At 43.3% G+C, this 21990-nt stretch overlaps 1 protein-coding gene across 4 annotated transcripts in view; it reads left to right on the forward strand.

Annotated features, from left to right (window-relative positions):
• Positions 1-6622: 6622 nt before the first annotated feature.
• Positions 6623-21990, forward strand: part of NID2 (nidogen 2) — a 63621-nt gene continuing 48253 nt past the window's right edge. For 2 of the 4 annotated variants that reach the window (XM_009211538.4, XM_009211539.4), the window contains exons 1-4: positions 6623-7085; positions 7699-8004; positions 14901-15133; positions 20963-21708. In XM_009211538.4, coding sequence (XP_009209802.1) covers positions 6858-7085; positions 7699-8004; positions 14901-15133; positions 20963-21708 — 1513 coding nt within the window. In that variant the 5' untranslated portion in view covers positions 6623-6857. Of the gene's footprint in view, positions 7086-7160; positions 7325-7698; positions 8005-14900; positions 15134-20962; positions 21709-21990 lie in introns of those variants that run through there. The other 2 variants (XM_003901792.5, XM_009211540.4) reach the window with 2 other exon arrangements.

The raw sequence follows: 21990 nt of genomic DNA on the forward strand, positions 1-21990 counted from the left end.
GGGCTGGCTCATATTCCAGTGACTATGTGGGACTGTCGGGTCTCAGGACATTTCTAAGGCCCTTTTCTTTTCCTGTGCTCATGGTAAAAACAGTCTGAAATCGAGAAACTGAGGAGGTAAGAGGGCATAAGGAAAAAAGCAGTAAATAATGTATCATTCCATGAAAACTACCCTTGAAGAGAGTGGAGGGGACAGACATAAATAGACCATTTCAGCCACATAAGTGAGGAGCTCGGACAGGGGTGTGCCCGGGTGTTGTGCACGCGCTGGGGGAGAGGTTCTCTGCGGAAGCTGAAACTGAGAGAGGCTGCCAATGTGATGTGATGTCTGAACTGAGTACTGAAGGGAATGAGAGATCATCAGAAGATGGGAAGGGTGTTCCAGGCAAGGAACAGCCTATGCAGAGGCCCACCAGGGTCCAGCCGCTTGTGTGGGTGGTGACCTAGAAGTAGCTCATCATTGCTAAGATGTAAGGCAGGCAAGGGCGGAAGGTGACAGACAGAAGCCAAGCCACAAAGGGCTTTCCCTGCTGCACAGCTTTAGCTTTCCCCAAAGGTAAAGGAGATCCATGAAAGGAACATGTGGTGGTCAGATGTGGTTTTAGACATACATAGGTAGAGAAAGAATTGGGGGAAAGACTCGATCGTGAGGAGTGGGTGCTACTGCATTTATCAGTGGACTCAGCATATAGGGGTCTGTTTGCTCACATGCCAAGGAGTCTGGTGACGGCAGATACTGACTGACTCAGATACTCAGCTCCCCTCTGTGTTTTTGCTTGGCCGTGCTTTTGTTCTCACTGTTGTACCTCACAGTCAGAAAATGGCTGGCCAAGCTCAAAACATCACCTCTGTGTTTAAGGTAGCAAGAATGGGGAAAGATACAACTATTTCCTTTCATCACCAACACAAAACCTTTCCAGAAATTCCCAGACTTTCAAGGGATGTCTGGAAGTTAGATCAGGACTATAACAAACAGCCACCTTTGGCTGCAAGAAAGGCTGAGAAAGTAATAATCTTGCTTCTACAGTGATGGGGCCAGGGAGAAGGAGGTTGGAAGTAAGGGTTGAAGAAGTGAACCTATCATTTCTGCCACAAAAGCTAGCAGGTGAGAGCTAGTGAGGACCTGAGACAGGACAATGGTAATCAAGAAAGGGTGAATATTGTTGCCATGGACTGAAATGGAAAACTCAGAAATACTGAGTATTGAATCTAGTTATGCTAGATGAAGACTTAGGTATTGTTCCAGGGAGATGTTCAGCAGGGAGTTGGATGTTAGTTCTAAACTTAAGTGAAGGCTCAGGCCTGGGGATATATTTGAGAGTCATTAGAGCATAGGTGGGAAGCTGGGCCATCAGAGGAGTCAAGACACTCAAGGATAGCATGACATGAGAAGAGCAGTAGGCCATGGTCATGCCATATATTTAGACATTGGAAGCAGAGAATGAGAAACTCACAGGAGATATTACCACAAAATGGCCGGAAAAGTCAAGGAAGTAGAGAATTTCTAGAAATGAGTGGTCAGTAGGATCAGAAACAAAAAGACCCAGTAAGATAAAAACTAAAAACTACCTATAGCATTTGGTAATATGATTTCACTGTTGGTCTTTGCCTGAGCAGTTCAGTGATGGGGTTGGGAAGATTATTTTTGCCATGGAAAGAAGGAGGCAGGAAGTATAAATTCCTTTCCAGTAGAGTTTTTGAAAGTAAGAGAAATAAAACTAAGGCAACCAATAAGTAGGGAAATTTGTTTTTTATTTTTATGGGTAAGACTGGGCAGAGGGGATTTAGAGGCAGAGGGGAAAAGGCCAACAGGGAGGGAACAGTTGAAGTTACAGGAGACTGTATCACTATAAGGGTGAAAGGCATTATCATGATTGGCTTCCACCAATCTTAGGGCATCTGCCAGGGCTGAGGAAGCAACCCATCATTCCCAGGCTTATTGCACTCTTTACCTGAACAATATGGGGTTTCTAAAACCGAAAAAAAAAAAAAAAAAAAAAAAAAGAGGGGACGGCTGTTGAGAGAGCTTCCAATAGTGTCTGCCACACCAACCCTCTCTCTGCTTAAAAATGTTACAGCAGAACTGCATCTGCAGTGATTCATATCAAAAGCTTGAACAGGGTCTTTTCATATTGCACATTTTAATTTAAATACTTTCTCACTTCATGGTTCTCCTTATGCCTAACCTACTTTCAATTAAACCTGAGTCTGTGAAGACATACTAATTTGTTCAAGTCCATTTTCTCTACAGGCTAGCACACACACCCTGGAATTTAATGGATAGTAAAATTATGCAAAGAAACATTGTGTGCAACAAGAACTGGGACATTTTCTGCCAAGCCCACCTCCAATACAAACATGTACACACACCCATCGGTGCTGTACATAGAACTTGCTCTTAAATACCAAGATCCATTTGCCACACTGTGGAGCAAATGTGTTTCCATTCTAATGATTAAAATAACAGGAAGTGTCATCATTCTTGAAGTCTTGGTATTTATAACAAAAATATAACCACAAAAAATATATAACTGTGGAGACTCTTGCTGAGGTCTATTGGCAAGGCATCTGGTAGCATCCTTGGCTTGATGAAAAGCTCTGCATCTAAATAATCTTATTTCTCAAGCAATGCTCTGATGTACCCTGAGGATCCAATCCAAGAAGGCTACAGAAGTCCTCTATAACCTCCAGTCTGAAAGGGGCCTCTGCCTCTTCAGCCAGTCTGGCAAGTCATGGAAATTCTACTCTTGCAAAGAGAGCTGTGGATACAAGCAAAGTATTTCTCCAGTATTTACTTTGACTGGTGAAAGAGCCACGGCAGATTTTTTTCTTTTCCCCCAAGACACAAAATGACATTTTAAAGGAGAAACCACCCTTGGTGCCATAGCATCTTTTAAAAATAATATCAGAATAAAAGCTCGAAGGCATGTCCTCTTAAGCACAGCTGTCCAAAGCCTCCTATTTCAGGGAGAATTCAGCCACTTTATGCAGACAGGAAAACAAGACTGTTCGTTTTAGCGTCTTCTCTATTGGAACTATTTCTCTGTACTCAGATCGCATCAGATTCAAAACTAGTGACATCCTCTTATGCTCTGTTTCCCCAACCAGATCATGAGCTCTCTAAGGTCAGGGGCCACATTTTGTACTCCTTTATTTCTTGCAGAGTTGTGTTTGTCATGCTAAACTTTCAGGAAATTTTTGTTGAATGGATGAATGAATGAAAGAATGACAAAAATGGGAGAGCAGTGGTAGGTGAGTTGCTAGGCAGCCTGGTAAAGAGGATTACAAGAGTCAGGTCAGATTAGCAGGAAAGGTGGTGTAGGGGAAAGAATGTTGCGTTTTGAGCCAGCAGACATGGGTCCTCCTCCCAGGCTGGCTTGCTTGTTTTCACTAATTCAACAAACATTTCTTACACTTCTGATGAGCCAGGCAGGCATTGTGGCAGACACTGAAGAAGACAGAATCCCTGCCCTCCAGGTGTGGTGGTGGTGGTGGCGAGGGAAGCATGTGGAGATCAGGATTATGGGAGACATGTGTGATAGGGGGTATGATCACGGCAAGCACAGGGCACATGGAAGCCAGGAGAAAGGGCTTCTAAATCAGACTGTGGATTCCAGGAAAGCCTCGTCCACCTGAAAGGAAAAGACAGAGGCACAAATATAACAAAACGTTTACTTGAGTCAAAGTGAGGACAGTTGCCTGGAAGACTTAGACCCAAGTAACCTTGGATATGAGCTTCACGCTGCCTTTATTACAAGCAGGTTTTTTACAGGCAGAAAAGGGGGACAGGGAGTAGGCTGATACAAAATTGTTTGACAGGAATTCACATTGGTTTACAGAAATAACATTGCTCACTGATTGGCTATGCACTGTTAAGCTATAGGCTATGAGTTATAGTGTCCAGTGTGACATTATTAGGTTAATGTATGTGGCAATAGCAAGCAGTTTCAAGGATGAATATATAGCTCAAAAGGGGGCAGTAGAGTTACTGGAAAGGGTTCCTGATCCAGACCCTAAGAGAGGGTTCTTGGATCTGTTGCAAGAAAGAATTTGGGGTGAGTCTACAAAGTAAAGTGAAAGTGACTGTATTAGATAAGTAAAGAAACAAAAGAATGGCTCCTCCATAGGCAGAGCAGTGGCATGGGCTGCTTGACTGATTATACTTATGGTTATTTATTGATTATATGCTAAATAGGGGTGGATTATTAATGAGATTTTTGCAAAAGATGTGGGGAGTTCTTTTCTTTTCCCAGATTCCTGAAGGAGGGGGGTTTTGATTCAAGTCTTAGAGATGAGAAGGTGTTGGCTTGAAATTGACCAAGAAATCTTACTGTAGGTAAAAGGACTTACCTGTGAGGATGTTGTATTTGAGAATTAAAGTCTCAGCTTCAGGTGAGACTTCAGATTGGCTGTGATGGGAGATAAATTTAGAGACATAGACTAGAGCTACTTTCCAAAGGGTCTTGCTACAATATAATTTAGTGGTTAGGAGTGCAGGTTTAGAGATCAGACAGAACTGGGTTCATATCTCAGCTCTGGTACTTACCAGCCATGTGATAATAACCGATTTTTTAAAATCCCATCTAAGCTTTAGTTTCCTTAACACAATGACTACCTGTTATCAGTTGTCTATTGCTGCATAACAAATTATCCCAAAACATAATAGCTTAAAGCAACACACAGCTTCTTCAGCTTCTGAAGCTGAAGCTTTAATTCTCAGTTTTGGTGGGTTTGGAATCCCACCAAAACTATAATTATAATCTAACCAAAACTATAATTCTCAGTTTTGGTGGGCCTGGAATCTGCACCTGGCTTAGCTGGGTCTTCTGCTTCAGGGTCTCTGGCAAGGCTACAATCAAATGTCAGCCAGCGCTGAGGTATCATCTCAAGACCCAACTGGGGAAGGATCCATTTCCAAGCTCACTGACATGGTTGTTGGCAGAATTCAGTTCCTTGCTGACTGTTGGCCAGAGGCTGCCCTCCTCAGTTCCTTGCTATGTGGACCTCCCTGACATAACAGCTTGCTTCATCAAAATCAATGAGAGAGAGAGAGAGAGTCAGCTAACAAGGGAGAAGCCACAATCTTATTTAGCTTTCTTCTCATCACTGTTGCCACACTATGTTTGTTAGAAGTCACAAGGCCAGTCCACACTCCCGGGGCAGGATTTATACAGGGGAATGAACACTAGGAAATGGGGATCATTGGAGACCATCTCAGAGTCTGCTTGTTCCAAAGCTTATAGCTTAGTACCACTAAATAAATGTTAGTTATTATTATTATGCTGAATTGAGAGATAAAGTAAAACTACAGAGGGTCAGTAGTTTTATATCAGGGAGTAACTTCAGATGATGTTGGGCAAATCAAGTCATGTAATGTCTTTGAACCTTCATTTCATCCTCAGTAAAATAAAAATTGTTTTTTAATTTCTGACCCCAGAAAGAATGAGAAAATATATGTGCAAGCATAAATATATTTTTGGAACATCAAATATACAATTCCCCACTCTGAGGAAGCAAACTGCTTTGGGCCAGTTTTCCATTTTGTGTCTGCTCTATGAGTCTCACAGTCTGATGTCTTCACAGTTTTTAGCGTTTGGTCCAGTGGGCCCATAGGAATAAACACCTACGAAGAGTAGTGTGTCTTTGGAGAGTCCTTTAAGGCATTTCCAAGGATTTGCTTTTTGGTTTCGTTCTTTCTTTCTTTTTAAATATTTTTGCTTTTAAGGACCCCATGGGGGGCCTGGGAGAGAAAACAGACTATCTGGGAAATTTCAAGCCCTTGATAATAAAAATGGTAATAAAATCTCCTCCGGCTCCTGAGGCTTCGCAGAGGGGATGTTTATGGTGGATGGGGTTCCCCTTCTCCTGCGCAGCTGGTTACGAGGTTGTGCGGTTTCCAGTCCTGCGGAGCAGCTCAGGTTACCGCCTCCGTGGCCACGGCGGGGGAGGGCAGCTCCGACGGCCGCAGCAATGGGCAAGAGATCAGGGTCTTCCCATCCCCGCGCCTCGCCCGTTTCTGCCTGGTGCCCAAACGGGATGCCTCATCCTACTCCCCAAACGGAGCGGATCACACACAGTCGCGTTTCATGGTCTTTCCTGCTGCGGTTTTCCCGGGGGCAGGTATTTCCAGCGGCCGGCCTTCGGCAAGGGGACAGAACTTAGGAGTCAGCCCTCTGACTTCGTACAAAGACTCGCTTCTCCTCAGGGCATATCTGGGTGGAGCGAAGCGGCCGAGGGGACCACGACAATGTCCCTTTGCTTCTCGGACCGATGGCCGGGCCTTCAGGGCCAGGGGCACCCGGGACCCCAGGGCAGAGCGCAAAGTTCATACCGCAACCCCGCCACCCGCCCGCGCCCTGCCAGCCTGTTGGGGCCAGACCTCGCAGGCCAGCAGCCGCGCTCGCCCCCGCGGGGTCCCCTTTGCGCTGAGCTCATCTCCTGCAACGCCGCTGCCCCAGACCTTGCGGGCCATTTGGTCCCGGGGATGGGGCTCGTCGGGGCCGCGGGGCAGCCCGGATGAGAGGATGACCCGGGAGCTCCCTAGGGGAGGAGTGGAAGGAGCAGCTCCGGGCAATCCTGGCCAGGAGCTTTTACCCCGCCAGCCGCGCTGCTGCGGCTGCCGCTGCCTTAGAAAACTTAACGAGAACCAGATGTGGTGGCCACTGCCGAACTTTCTCAGAGCCGGTGATTGGTCCCCAGCCGAGGGCCTCAGCCAATTAGCGTGCTGGGTGGGCCTGGAGTCCCGCCCCGCCCAGTCGCCCGCGTAGATCCAGGTTCGAGGCTGGCGCGGCGCGGAGAGCGGGCTGGAGGCCGGGGCGGGACGCGCTGTGTAGCGGGGAAGCGCACGGCCGAGCGAGCATGGAGGGAGACCGGGTGGCCGGGCGGCCGGTGCTGTCGTCGTTACCAGTGCTGCTGCTGCTGCCGTTGCTGCTGTCGCGGGCCGCGGCGCTGCACCCAGACGAGCTCTTCCCATACGGGGAGTCGTGGGGAGACCAGCTTCTGCAGGAAGGCGACGACGAAAGCTCAGCCGTGGTGAAGCTGGCGAACCCCCTGCACTTCTACGAAGCCCGATTCAGCAATCTCTACGTAAGTTCAGCCCCCTCCTGGCACTTTTCCCGCAGCTTCTTCCCAGGGGTCGCTCTCACGGAAACCCTGCCTCCAGAGGGGAGGAAACATCCCCCACGCCCGAAACCCCCCAGCACCCTTGCGGTGGGACCCGGCCAGAGCGATGCCGCTGCCTGCCCCGCTGCTGAAGGGGAACAAGAATGACCTGCAGGGGAGAGCAAGAATTGTTCGCAGCCACGTACGCGCCCCAGGCAGAAAAGGTGGCGTTGCTAAGGGCGGCCTGCGGGCTTTGCAGTTAGGACCGCGAGAAGGCTGTGCCCGTCTGCGGAGCTGGGGTGTTCCCTCCTCAGACCTGGAGGCTTCCTCTCCGGGGACATGGGGCTCCGGGGTTTTGAGAGGAGTGAGCAGATAGGTAAACGAGTTGTAGGGCGCCTGGACCTACTGCACCGCGGTTGGGGTAAGGGGAGCTGGGACAGTTGCAAAAGTTGCACTTGTTTCTCTGAATCCAGACTCCCCTCAGCCGGTGGGGAAGGGGAGGCTTTTTGCCTAAGTCAGTTCCCTTCCCTCCCTGCGCGACAGGGTAGCGTCCTTGGGCTTGAGCGACCGTCACCTTTTTGTCCCTGTCCTCTCCCAGGTGGGCACCAATGGCATCATCTCCACTCAGGACTTCCCCAGGGAAACGCAGTATGTGGACTATGATTTCCCCACCGACTTCCCGGCCATCGCCCCTTTCCTGGCCGACATCGACACGAGCCACGGCAGGGGCCGAGTCCTGTACCGAGAGGACACCTCCCCGGCAGTGCTGGGCCTGGCCGCCCGCTATGTGCGCGCTGGCTTCCCGCGCTCTGCGCGCTTTACCCCCACCCACGCCTTCCTGGCCACCTGGGAGCAGGTGGGCGCTTACGAGGAGGTCAAGCGCGGAGCGTTGCCCTCGGGAGAGGTAAGTGACCAGGGATATTTGACTGCTGAGGAAATTGAAGGATGGGCTTGAATTCTGGGGCTGCAACCCAGGGACTGGCTCGGAGTTGTTTCTGAGCCTACTCTTGCACTGAACCTGACGTTGGAGGTAGCAGGGCTGGAGTAGCTTGGAAGTGAGGAAAGATGCTGTCTCTAAGCATCTTCTGAGACCCTGGCAGGTGGTCACTCCATTGCGAAAAAAATTGCTTAGCGGATGTGAGAGCGGGAGTGCAGATGTGGGAGCCCCTTTGAACATAAGGCAATTTACTGTTTGGTTGCTTATTTTTAGAACCACCTCTAAGTATACAACAAGTATGTCTAATTATATGTTCATTGAAGGGAAAAAAATCAGAAAATACAGATAATTTTTAAAAAGAAAACAACCACTCATTTTCCTACCACTGATAAACATTTTTCTGTGTACATTTTCAGAGTTTTTTCTTCTGTATATCTTTATTGCTGTCCATTAACAATGATGAGTTTACACTACACGTATTGTTTTATAACTTGCTTTTTCACAGAATAGTGTATTGTGAATGTTTCAATGTCAATAAATGTATTTGTACAACATCATTTATGATGATGCATACTACTGTATCCTGCTATTATCCTGTATAATACAGAAGATTTACCACAGTTTACTCAACCAGTGTTCCCAGGAGCCATTAAGGCTTTTTCTGATTTTTCATTGTTATAAATAATAGCATGAATTACTTTTTAAAAAGCTAAATCTTTGCACATGTTCTTAGTTGACATTCCAGGAAGTGCAATTGGTAAGTCAGAGAGGATGCACTTTTGGTAAAGTTCTTGATAACTTCTGCCTAATTGCCTTCCAGGTACCAGTTCACATGTTCCTTAGTTTATAGGAGTCTGCCCTCAATGTGCTTTACAGTCTCTAGCTGCGGAAAGTAAAAAATCCCAGGCTCCCGGTCTTTAGTCTTGTCATCAACATTTGAAGTCCTCCAAATGGATATGAGTGGGGCCAGGGCGGCTTGGTAAATGGCAAACTGCCTCATTCCTGAAGAAAGTAAGGGCTTGCTTCTATGAAATTAGACCTGAATCTAAAATGCCATACTCCAAGGGCTGAAACCATATGATTCATCTCAATTTTAACTTACGGAAATGTTTCTTCACTACAGAAGGATGGTACACGCCCACTGTAAGAGGTGAGGTTACGTGCCCATGTCACTGATCTCTATCTTGTAAGGATGCTGTGATATATATCTTTTGTATGAGGACTCTTTTTTTTTTTTTAAATTTTTGAGGGTACATAGTAGGTGTATATATTTATGGGGTACATGGAATGTTTTGGTACAGGCATGCAATATGTAATAATCACATTTTGGAGAATGGGGTATCCATCCCCCCAAACATTTATCCTTTGTATTACACACAATCTAATTACACTCTTAGTTATTTAAAAATGTACAATTAAGTTATTATTGACTATAATAACCTGTTATCACAGGTTATAGTCATCCTGTTGTGCTATCAAATGGTAGGTCTCATTCATTCTCTATTTTTTTTTTTTTTGGTATCCGTTAACTGTCCCCACCTTCCGCTGACCCCTACTACCCTTCCCAGCCTCTGGTAACCATCTGCTTACTCTCTTTGTTGCATAAAGACTCTTTAAATGCAAGGTTTTTGGAATTAAAACTTTTGTCTGGTCCTTTTTTGGGGGTGGGGGAGGTTTAGGGTAGAAAAGATTTGTAAATTCCAACTCTCTTTTACTTTTCTAATTAAAATCCACTTGCAGACATTGCCATGTGCTAGTTGGCTTCAGAATGTTTCATGAAGAAAGGAGGATTCTGTTTGGATGGGGGATGTTCTTTCAGTTACGCGTGTTGAAGGTTTGTCTGGTATTTTAAAGAGCTCTGGAACTTGAGTTCTTGTTTTAATAGTTCTTTGGAGATAGATTTTGGCAAACAATGATGTAATTTGCTTGAAGGACTGAGTTCTACTTGGCCTTCTTAAATTTTGGCTTACTAACCTTATAGTGCAAAGTTACTGGAAACTGGAAGATTCAAAGCAATGGCATCTTTGCCATTAAAAACAATCGCAGTTGGTGCCCGTTTTCTCCGTGGATATTCCTGTCAGGTGTGACCAGATGTTGCACCTGATATTGCAGGAATATCAAGGTGTAATTGTATCTGAAAAAAAATGTGAACAAATAGTGTTTGTCAACTCAGTAAATCTGAGATTTCTTAAACTGTCATAGGTAGTTCACAGAGCAAAAATGTTATGGTGTAGACCTTTGAAATACTTACCAATGGAAGACGTGGAGGACTAGTGTTTACTTTAGCTGTGCTTTTTTGGGGGAAAGAGGAGTGTTTTGTTTTTGTCATTTTAGGGATGGGGTTAGAGACAACTGAGTTGTATAGATCTCTGTGGTGTGGGGAATGTTTTGTTTATCTGGAATTTCAGTTGGGTTGAAAGGGATAAAAAGAATGGATATTGAGAATGAGGTAGCAAGAGAGATTGTTCTGAGCTAGAACATGACCTGGGAGAAGATTGAGAGAGCTGGGCCCAGAGAAGTGGATGAAGGAGTCACAGGCCATAACAGAAGACAGATGAGTGGAAGGTTGCCTGCTATGGTTGAATATCTGTCCCCTCTGAAAACCGTGTTGAAACTTAATCCTCAATGTGGCAGTATTGAGAGGTAGAGCCTTTGAAAGGTGACTGGGTCATAAGGGCTTTGCCCTCATGAATGGATTAATTTATTCATTCATGGATTACTGGATTATCATGGAGTGGGACTGGTTGCTTTATAAGAAGAGGAATTGAGACCTGAGCTAGCACATCAGCACACTCAGCTTTGTCGCCACGTGATGCCCTAAGTGCCTGGCACTCTGCAGTCACCACTGACCAGAAGGCCCTCACCAGATGTGACCTCTCAACTTTGGACTTCTCAGCCTCCATAACTGTAAGAAATAAATTCCTTTTCTTTGTAGATTACCCAATTTCAAATATTTTGTTGTAAGCAACAGAACACAAATTAAGACATTGCCCAATGGAGGCCTCCACGTGGTTGGGGACTGAGACATGTTGACTTGGTTCAAAGGTTGATAGTCATTGATGGAGGTTGTTGGATTTCACAGAGAAAATGAGAGGTAAAAGCAGGACTTTTTGTAGCTTTTTGACTTCTGGAAACAAGGTTTAGAAGAGGAGAGGTCTACAGCCTATGCAAGAGAGTTCAGCCTGAGTCTGAGATATCACTGTGAAGATGAAGAGAATAGAGACATATATGGAAATTGGTTAATGCTGAACCATATATGGAAATTAGAAATGCTGACATTTTGCTGAAGAGTATCAGGAAGGAAATAGTATTAGGGATGTGATAGTACTCAGCATTTGTCTTTGAATTTTTGGCAGGATCTATAGGATTTAGTGCAGTAAAATAAATGAGAGACAGTCCTGCATATGACAGTGTCCTACAGGCAGTGGGAGATGAAGAACTATGCTAAGGAATGGAGGTTAGTGTTCACAGCAAACACTGGAGGCCAGACCCAATGATCCTACAGCTCTAGAGGACATGTGTTCCTGAGGAAGATGACAAAGAGAACTTTGTGACCCCTATAAGAGTCACTCTAATGCTTCATTTTCATTTTCATTTTGATAAGCCTCTATAGGCAAGCCCCTTGAAGAAAAGGATGTCACTATTCTGATTTTTGGCCAGATAGCTGCAGTTAATTAAACGAATTGCAAAATTTAGAAATTCTTAGAGGGGTGCGTGTTGTATGCATCAGCCTGACTCTGATGAGTGTCACTTCAACATTGATTGGGATGTCCTGTACCTGGGAGGAAGAGTCAGGCTCTGGTTTCTGCAGAGGGCTCTGGCTTTTCTCTCTTTCTGATAACAGGGCCTGCAGCCACTCACCCTGATCCTCTCTGTGCTGCTCCTCTCCCCATGGAGGCCCCTCTCTCCTCTCTGGGATCCTGGGGGAGCTGGGAACCAGTGACTCGTATATTGGGTTTGGCAGCCCATCTGAGGGCTTCTCTTTGGAGACAGAGCCTGTGCGGTTCTTGCAGAGGCTTGTATCTAGGAATGCGAGGACCTTTCCTGTTTGGAAGCCAGTCAAGGAGTTTTTTGAGAGGGTGAGCCCTTCAAGACTTCATGAAGTGGGCTCTTTAGCAATTAGATGTAGAATTTTGTAGAACCAACTGAGAACTTTACAAGTGATCATTTAGTGTGTGGGTGGCTTTTAAACAGCCAAACTCCTTTGGCATGTACTTTGGGATCATAAATTCTACTTAAAAGGAAGTTATTTCCTTCCTCTGATATTTGCCTATTTTGGTGGAGACAAAGCAATTAAATACTTGCCACCCATAATGAGTGCTCATCTCAAGGATAGTATATAGAAGATGTTGAGCAAATTTTAATTGAAATGAATTTGTTGGCTGGTTGGCTGAATGAATGAATAAAATAAAGTGCTAAATGCCCACAGTGCACAGCAAAAAGCCAGACTCTCCTCTTCACAGCTCTGTTTACTTCTCTCGTCCCCCCTTCCCCATCCCCTTCAATTCTTCACAGTCTCTACAACCTCCTTATCTTACAGAATTTCTCTAAATTTAGAACAGGATTCTCTCCTGTTTCACATTTCTTATGGGAGATCGGTGCCAGGAGCTTTGAAAACTTAGCTTTTTATAATGGGTTTTTTTTTCTCCTTTTTCGAGTACTTTTCTTTCCCTAGTAGATTTTTCTTTATTCTGACTAATGTACAACTCTGAAGTTATTGAGTCCACATTAGTTGATGATGTAGACTATCTTACGGATAGACATGAGGCAGAACAGCCTTTGTTTATATTTGGCAGTAGTTGTGGCTTCCTAGCACTGAGAAGCTCTAAAAACATTTCTTGCTTTTTGTTTCTGGAAAAGTCAAGCTTTGCTGATGAACAATGAACAACTGGAACAATAACAAATATACTAGGCACCCTGTTACTTTGCGAATTGAATGAATGAAAGAAGCAAAGCAAGATGTTGTTTTTTCTGGGTTAGAGAACTAAAAGAATGGCTGATTGTATTTTATTTGCTCTTGAAGAGTGTGTTACATCTATGTTTCTTTGTCCTATTAGCAAAACCTCAAAACCCTACCTTGAAATTAAACATTGAAAGGAAAAATTAACATTAGAAAAGAGCTAGCACAACTGTGGGAGTAGGCTTAGAACAAAGGGAAGAGCCCATTCCTTCCTTGCTGTTTCCTTCAGTGAGATGTGATGTTCTTCTCTGTGCCCGAGTTTGTCTGTCTAGCAGAATGGAGAGGTAATGATACTTACCAGTAAATAATATTTCTAAGAGTCACATTATTTATGAAGTAAGTTGTGTTTTAAAAATACCTTTCCAGTTCCTTACTAAATGGTAAAAGTAGTGTGATTTAGTGAGAGAGTTTCAGAGGCCTAAACATAACACCTTTTTAGAGAATCAAGCACTGTTAACAGATCTTTAGGAGGAGTGGTCGCTGAATGAAGGTAAAGGCAAAAATCTCATCTTGTTGAAAACATGAGGGTAGACGGAATGTTAAGGAGTGATCCTATAAGGACCTGGGTGTTGAATTGGCAGCGGATTCAGGCTCCTGGTCTCTCTCTGGTCTGTGTTGGCTCCTGCAGTGTTTATAACATTCACCGGCTGCCTCTGTGACACCTCCCAACCCCCATCCTGAGGTCCTGGACACACACACCCCCTTCTGTGGCCTCTACCACCTTCTCCAGTGACTCTCCTACAATTTCAACCATGACTGTTTCCCTGTCCTACACCATGAGACTCTCCTGGGCAGAGTCTGTCCTTTGCTCCTTCGCATCCTCAGCATCAGCATAATGTCTGGTGCTTAAGTAAACACTTGGCTGTTTGAATTAGTGTACAAATGAATAAATGAATAGTGTTTACAAACATATAAACAACTAACCAAGCATAATGAGGTGAATGCTCACTGGAGATGCTCATAAAGGCGTTACAGAGGTTCAGAGAACAGAAATTATTCTATAATCACAAACACCTCTGAGTGGCAACATTTGAAGGTTAGGAGGGTTTCTAGGCACAGGGAACCATGAGCAAAGTGTAGAAGCATCCAAGGACATGGTGCAAATGGGGACTATTAAATAGTCTGACAAAGATGCAGTGGAACTGAGCCTGGGAGGGACGTATGCAGCCAGGTTACAACTCACCTTGAAAGACACGTTGAGGAGGTGTTAGGGTGTCCTAGGGTGCGGGCTGTAGAGCTGGCTGGCCCACCACCACATACTTGCCACCTGACCTGAGGAAGACCTGTTAGCCCCTGTGTCTTTTTCTCATCTGTGAAATGAGGATAACCCTGATGCTCGTATGAAAGTGTAGATGGAACAGGAGAGAAAGTGAGGCTGTGAGACAGTAAGGAGGCCTTTTGACCAACAAGGCCTAACACAGTGCCTGCCCATAGTGGGCATAAATGGATGAATGGATAAATGAATGAATGAATGAATGAATGAATGAATGACACCAATGAGAGATGCCGAGCGCCTAGGGTTATAAACTAGGGCAGTGACTGCAGGATGGACAAGTTAATTTTGCTGATTGCTCTTAGCGCTGAAAGAGGTTTGGGTGAGAGAAGTTTGAAAACTTAAAAGTGTATATATTTTTAACCTACGTTTTACCTATGCATATTTCAAGTATTAATCTAAATTGACAAATGGTATTTGCAATAATAAATAATATCACTTATGAAATTATATTAGTAACTTGAAGAGGAAATTTTAAAGAAGATGACATTTAAAAAGAGTTTGGAGGAATCCTGAGAAAGGGGAAAATTCTTTGCACTTTATGGTGCTTTGCTTGCATTCTGTTTCTTTCTTCGTTTATTTGTTTTTTTACAGGACGTTTCTCTCTCTGTCTTTTTTTTTTTCTTACAGCTGAACACTTTCCAGGCAGTGTTGGCATCTGATGGGTCTGATAGCTACGCCCTTTTTCTTTATCCTGCCAACGGCCTGCAGTTCCTTGGAACCCGCCCCAAAGAGTCTTACAATGTCCAGCTTCAGCTTCCAGCTCGGGTGGGCTTCTGCCGAGGGGAGGCTGATGATCTGAAGTCAGAAGGACCGTATTTCAGCTTGACTAGCACTGAACAGTCTGTGAAAAATCTCTATCAGTAAGTAACATTGAGCTGAAGCCCTTTCCTATTTGAATAGAAGGACTTTTAGGAGGTACCTGAACACAAGTGACCATAAGACCATTAAATAATATCTTGGTGGCTTCTAAGCAAGGCATCAAGTCAAAACCGAGAAACTAGATTAAACCCTGGAAGGATCAAGTTCACCAAAACATAAAAGGTCCTTTATTTTTCCTGCTCTATTGGGTATAGATACTGGAAACAGAACAGTATGTGTGTATATTTGTAGAGCCACTGAGGCTTGATATGAAAAACATTGCTCTTGGAACCACATAAAAATACCCAGTCATAAACCACCCTGTTTGAGGTTTTCCAGATTAATCATTTCATAGGAGGAGACACTGTGATTTAGTCTTTTGGACAGATACTGTTAAACATTAAATTAAGTAATGTAATTTGCAAAAGAAATAACTAAGATTTATAGGTTTCCGGAAGTCTGAGGATGTCTCTCTGGCTTCATTACCTAAAGTGAATTGAACCCATTCCTTAGATTCATCAGTGTCTGCCCATAATGGGCATTTAATAAATAGATGGATGAATGAATGAATGATCCAGAAGGCTTACTTAGCTAGTGTCATAATAAGCTCTTCTGCATTTTGCCAGTACAGATAGTGCCAGTAGGATATTTATTGACTTCAGGTTTTTTGGGGGGAGCGTATGAGGGGGATAGGGGTGCCCTTGCTTTTATTCATTTCTTGAATACAGAAGCCAGACAGAATACATTGGTTACTTCCTGGCCTCCATTAACTGCTTCTCGGCTTCATTTAATCAGTTCTGGGTAGGTATAGAAACACCTTATACTTTTGCATGCCATCTGCTCTGCTCGGCTACCAGAAAGAGACCACTATAGCCAGATTTGGTTACTCAGAGCTGACATTTATTGAAAACTTACTATTTGCCAAGCATCGTGCTAAATACTTTCCAGATGTTATCTTAATTAAAACTCACAAGAATTGTAGGTTAGTACTACTATTTTCCCAATTTTACAGAGGAACTTAGGGAAGTTAAGTAAATTGCCTATGATCTCAAGGTTAAGTGATGAAGCCAAAATCCAAGCTCAAGTCTGGAGTGCTGAACTACTTATTTTCTCTTATGCTGAGTCCTTGTTTCCTTTCCCATCCTTATGACCCACATTGGGCATCTTTAGGGCTCCATCTAGGCTGCCACTTAGTCTGGATTCTGGAGCAAATTCAGTTCCTTACTTTTCCTCCTCTGGTTCCACCCTCCTCTTCTACTTGGGAGCTCATAGATTTATTATTCCTCAGGCATTATAGAGAGGTGACAATGGCCAAGCACATGGAATACAAAGATTTCTAAGACACTGGTCCTGCACACCAGCAGCTTGTACCCTATTAGGGTTGGTAGACAAATAGATCAACAATTACAGAGCCCTGGGTAAGTGCTGGCATCTACACAGGAGACAGGAGACAGTGGGGCCAAAAGACCTGTGGGAAAAAGCAGTTGTGTTCCCTGAGCAGAGCCGTAAAGGTCTCTTGGAACTAACACCTACAATCATGTGTGACACACAAACACACAGACAGCATTTCCATCTAACCCCTTTCATGCCTTCCTTCATTGTTATCTTTGATACTTCCCAGAAATCTCTGAATTGCTTGGCGAAAGCAGAGTAAGATATGGGGCCAAATGACTCACATATTTTTCTTTAGTGTAATCCATGCTTAATACAAACAGTAAAGCACAAGCAATGCAGAATAATGTGAAATAAAAGAAAAAGTTACCCATAATCACTGCTTCAAGTGATAACGAGTGTTAACGGTCCTTCTATAGCATTCAGGTATATACAAAACTTTTAAAACCAAAATGATTCTTTTGCTATGTAAGTGGTGTTCTCACATGAATATCTTCTCGCAGGGGTCTTTCAGTCAGATGTCTGTCTGTATTACCATTTTAAGGTTATAAAACATTGTGTCATATATGTATAAAGACAGCTTATTAATGAACATTTCACATATTTCTGATTTTTCTTGTTATACATATCATTGCAGTAAACAGCATAGTAAACATTGCTCACATTCTCATTTCTCCCTAAAATAAATTCTTAAAAGTGGAATTGCTGAGAAAGGGTATATGATTTAGAAGTCGTACATTTCAGATTGTCAAAGTTACCGGTCTCTTTTCCTTTCTGATTTTGGATCTTGGAGTTATTCATAGGAGGAACTTCTGTACATCAAAATTTTAGAAATGTCCTTCAATATAATCTTCTATTCTACTTTTCATTATTTAAATTTTCAAAAATATACAGAAAAGTGGAGAGAATAACTAAATGAACACCCAAATGCCCATCACCTAGATTTACACATTGTAAACATTTTGCGATATTCATTTCTTTGTTTGTTTAATTTTTTTTTCTTTTCTTTTCTTTTTTTTTTTTTTTTTTTTTGAGAAGAGTTTTGCTCTTGTTACCCAGGCTGGAGTGCAGTGGCGTGATCTTGTGCTCACTGCAACCTCCGCCTCCTGGGTTCAAGCGATTCTTCTGACTCAGCCTCCCAGTAGCTGGGATTATAGGCGCCCACCACCACACCCACTTAATTTTTGTATTTTTAGTAGAGACAGTATTTCATCATGTTGGCCAGGCTGGTCTCAAACTCCTGACCTCAGGTGATCCACCTGCCTCAGCCTCCCAAAGTGCAGGATTACAGGTGTGAGCCACCGCACCCGGCTTGTTTAAGTGTTTTAAAGTAAGTCACAAACATCATGCCAGTTCATTGCTACATGCCTTAGTATGCATCTCTCAAGAGTAAAGTTAGGCTGGGCAAGGTGGTTTTAATCCCAGCGCTTTGGGAGGCCAAGGTGGGAGGATTGCTTGAGCTCAGGCATTTAAGGCCAGCCTGGGCAGCATAGCGAGACCTAATCTCTACTAAAAGTTAACAAAATTAGCTGGGTGTGGTTGTGTCCACCTGTAGACCCAGCTACTTGGGAGGCTGAAGTGGGAGGATCACTTGAGCCCAGGCGGTTGAGGCTACAGTGAGCCATGATCATACCACTATGTTCCAGCCTGGGTGACAGAGTGAGACCCTACCTCTAAATAAATAAGTAATTAAGAGTAAAGTTATTTTCCTAGTCAATTATTTTCTTCCTCGAATTTGTCTCACAACTGTGAGCTCAAAGGTCATAAATTATATAGTTCATAATGTTTGTCATACTCTTCCTCTGCAAATTTAAATATGAATTCACACGTGTATATTTTGAAATCATACTTTTCTATATTCTGGAAGACAAGACAGTCGTTAATAAGTATTTATGATGTGTAGGGCCAGTGATAGGCATTTTATTTATTTACTTTTTTGAGATGGAGTCTTGTTCTGTCATCCAGGCTGGAGTGCAGTGGCATGACCTTGGCTCACTGCAACCTCTGCCTCCTGGGTTCAAGCTTTTCTGCAGCCTTAGCCTCCCAAATAGCTGGGATTACAGGCACACACCATCACACATGGCTAATTTTTTTGTATTTCTAGTAGAGATGGGGTTTCACCATGTTGACCAGGCTGGTCTTAAACTCCTAACCTCAGGTGATCCGCCCACTTTGACTTCCCAAAGTGCTAGGATTACAGGCATGAACCACCACACCTGGTCAGTGCTAGGCATTTTAATGTGGTTTTCTCACTTACTTCTCCTAACAACCCAGGGAGGAAGGCATTGTCGTCCCATTTTGTAACCCAATTTTCCTTTCTAGAAATAAATTAAGAAATCTGGAAATAAATTAATAAATAAAACTCTTCCTATTACTAAGTTTCCAGATGACCTTGGATTTTTAAAATAAACTCAAATTGGTTACTTTTCCATTATGCATAGTGACAAAACCCAGGATAGTGATTTATATATAATTAGAAGGTTTTTTTAATTTAGCTTTTATTGGCCATAATCTGTATTTTTCCACTTATTGAATATTTTATAGTTTGTTTCTAACTTCAAGAGGAAATTTCATAGTTGCAACACCTCTAATGTGATAATAAACTCAATATCCTCAGAACTTCAGAATTTTCTCTTACTGTCTTTAGTTTTCCTTATTTGCTTACCAATAAACACCAACATTAATTCTTATGAACTTAACAAATATGTATAGCATATTGCACACAAAATCAGTTTTTCTTTCTATGCTTCTCTTTCCCTAAATTTATCACAATAGTGACCACAGCATATACATATACATACACGTGTACACACACACATACACACAAGAGAAAGACATTTTCAAATTGTACTGAAAAATATTGTTACTATAGAAATCCACATGAACATGATGAGTACCCACCCAAATGAAGAAAGATATTTTGTTCTTATACAATTCAGTGAATTTTTTATATCTTATTAGCAGTTGACTCTTATTCCTCACTGACTGACTTTTGAGGTAATTCCATTGCTTGGGAGAATTTGAGCCTAGTGTTTTGTATAAATATCAGAGGAGTATACAAACTGGCATTTTCAACATAGCCAGACCCTTGTTCACTCAAGTTTTCCCATATTTTCAGAACTCCTATGTAGTTGTTCTCTTTAGGGTATATCATTGACTAAAATAACTAAATATTGGGATATTTGGAAACTGAATGGAATCCATGTTCTTTTCTCATGGAGGAAACGAGAGAGCTGTTTCCAGAAGTCTTTAAAAGACCTCTAAGCTACTTTCTTATTTGCTCCTTAACTTTTTCTGTGCAAAAAATTTTTTTTTAGGTTTTGGCATTTGTATTTCTTTGAATTTTTTTACGTTGACTCACCGTTCTTTGTGGATTAGCGAATTGGTCAGTTCAAGTGAATAAACAATGAAATGTCTTTAATATTCTGTAGAGTAATGATAATTCAGATGCTTATTGACTGCAGTGTGTGGTATGGTTTTCTGTCATAATATAACGTAGATGTGTAGAGCATGGGCTTTGGTGTTAACTGAATTCGGAGCCAGTTGTTTGTTACGTGACTTTCAGAAGATCGATCAGTTAGCCTTTTAAAACCTGTTTTCTCCTCTATAAAGTTGAACATGATCACCTGTAACTTGCAGACTGTATTGAAGAATGTGAAACACTTGGCACAGGGAAGGGGCATCACCAACTCTTGAAAGTATATAGTAGTCATTTGAGTGTCAGTATTTGGTAGAGTTTTAAGCATACATTTTTAAAATGTGTTATAAGTTTCCAGACAAGTGGAGGAAGGATGAAACATTCCTACATTCCTTGTTTATTTTCAGATAGCCAGATTTTAGATAAACCATTTGGATTGTAGAGCAGATTGCTAATTTGATGGTCTGGCATTCTGTGGCGTACAGCTTTGAAACATAATGTTAAATAAAAGGTAGTTCACATCAAAAGTCCAGTATGATCCTTTTAGTTACCATGTAAGTCTGCTTTTATTTGGTTTTATATACCAGTGAAAACTGAACCTGATCTTAATAGCCTTTCAGGTTGTTTGGTTTTTGTTTTTTTGAGACAGGGTCTCACTCTGCCACACAGGCTGGGGTGCGGTGGTTGCAGCCAAAGCCCACTGTAACCTGGAACTGCTGGGCTCAAGTGCCCCTCCCACCTCAGCCTCCTGAGTAGCTGGAAGCACAGGCGTGTGGCACATACCTGGCTAATTTTTTTTAGAGAAGTGTTTTGTAGAGGCAGGGTCTCACTCTGTTGCCTAGACTGGTCTCAAACGCCTGGGCTTAAGTCATCCTCCTACTTTGGCCTTGCAAAGTGCTGGGATTATAAGTGTGAGCCACCATGCCCAGCTGTCTTTCAGTTGGTTGTTCACCTTCTAGGAAGGTGGGTGAATGGACACTTTTGTTACATTTGTTACAACGACTGTTTCCTTTTTATTTAGACTAAGCAACCTGGGGATCCCTGGAGTGTGGGCTTTCCATATCGGCAGCACTTCCCTGTTGGACAATGTCAGGCCAGCCGCAGTTGGAGGAGACCTTTCCGCTGCCCGCTCTTCTGTTCCCCTGGGACGTTCCTTCAGCCATGCTACGGCCCTGGAAAGTGACTATAATGAGGACAATTTGGATTACTATGATGTGAATGAGGAGGAAGCTGAATACCTTCCGGGTGAACCAGAGGAGGCATTGAATGGCCACAGCAGCATTGATGTTTCCTTCCAGTCCAAAGTAGATACAAAGCCTTTAGACGGTAGGATCTCCCCTCCAGATTCTGATCTGTCCTCCCCCTTGCATCCAACACCTACTTATTGGCCATTCTATCCTGAAACAGAATCTGCTACCTTGGACCCTCTCACCAAAGAAGGAACATCTCTGGGAGAGGTAGAGGGCCCAGATTTAAAAGGCCAAGTTGAGGCCTGGGACGAGAGAGGCACCAGAAGCCCAGCTCCACCCGAGGTAGACAGAGATTCACTGGCTCCTTCCTGGGAAACTCCACCACCGTACCCTGAAAACAGAAGCATCCAGCCCTACCCAGATGGAGGGCCAGTGCCTTCAGAAATGGATGTTCCCGCAGCTCACCCCGAAGAAGAAATTGCTCTTCGAAATTACCCCGCTTCAGGTCACACTACACCCCTAAGTCGAGGGACGTATGAGGTGGGACTGGAAGACAACATAGGTTCCAACACTGAGGGTGAGTGCATTAGAAAACTGGGTGCTGAGGTTTCATCTTAACCTTGCTGGTTTTGCATAGAGTTGTGATTTTCTCTTAAGTGGGTAGGTGCAAAGTTTAGCAAAAGGAAGATTGGATCTAATTTTTAATCCTTGTGTTTCAAGAGATAGAGTAAATTTCCTTTGCCAAATAAATCTTGGCAGGCAGATTCTGTTTGGAATCTCTTGATCATTAATAATGTTTTTTTTAAAATATGGGCCTCATGAAGTGAGTGGGGGAAAACTGGGTTTGTTATGCCAGCTA

This window comes from Papio anubis, chromosome 7 (genome assembly GCF_008728515.1).
Source record: "Papio anubis isolate 15944 chromosome 7, Panubis1.0, whole genome shotgun sequence".
NCBI lineage: Eukaryota > Metazoa > Chordata > Mammalia > Primates > Cercopithecidae > Papio > Papio anubis.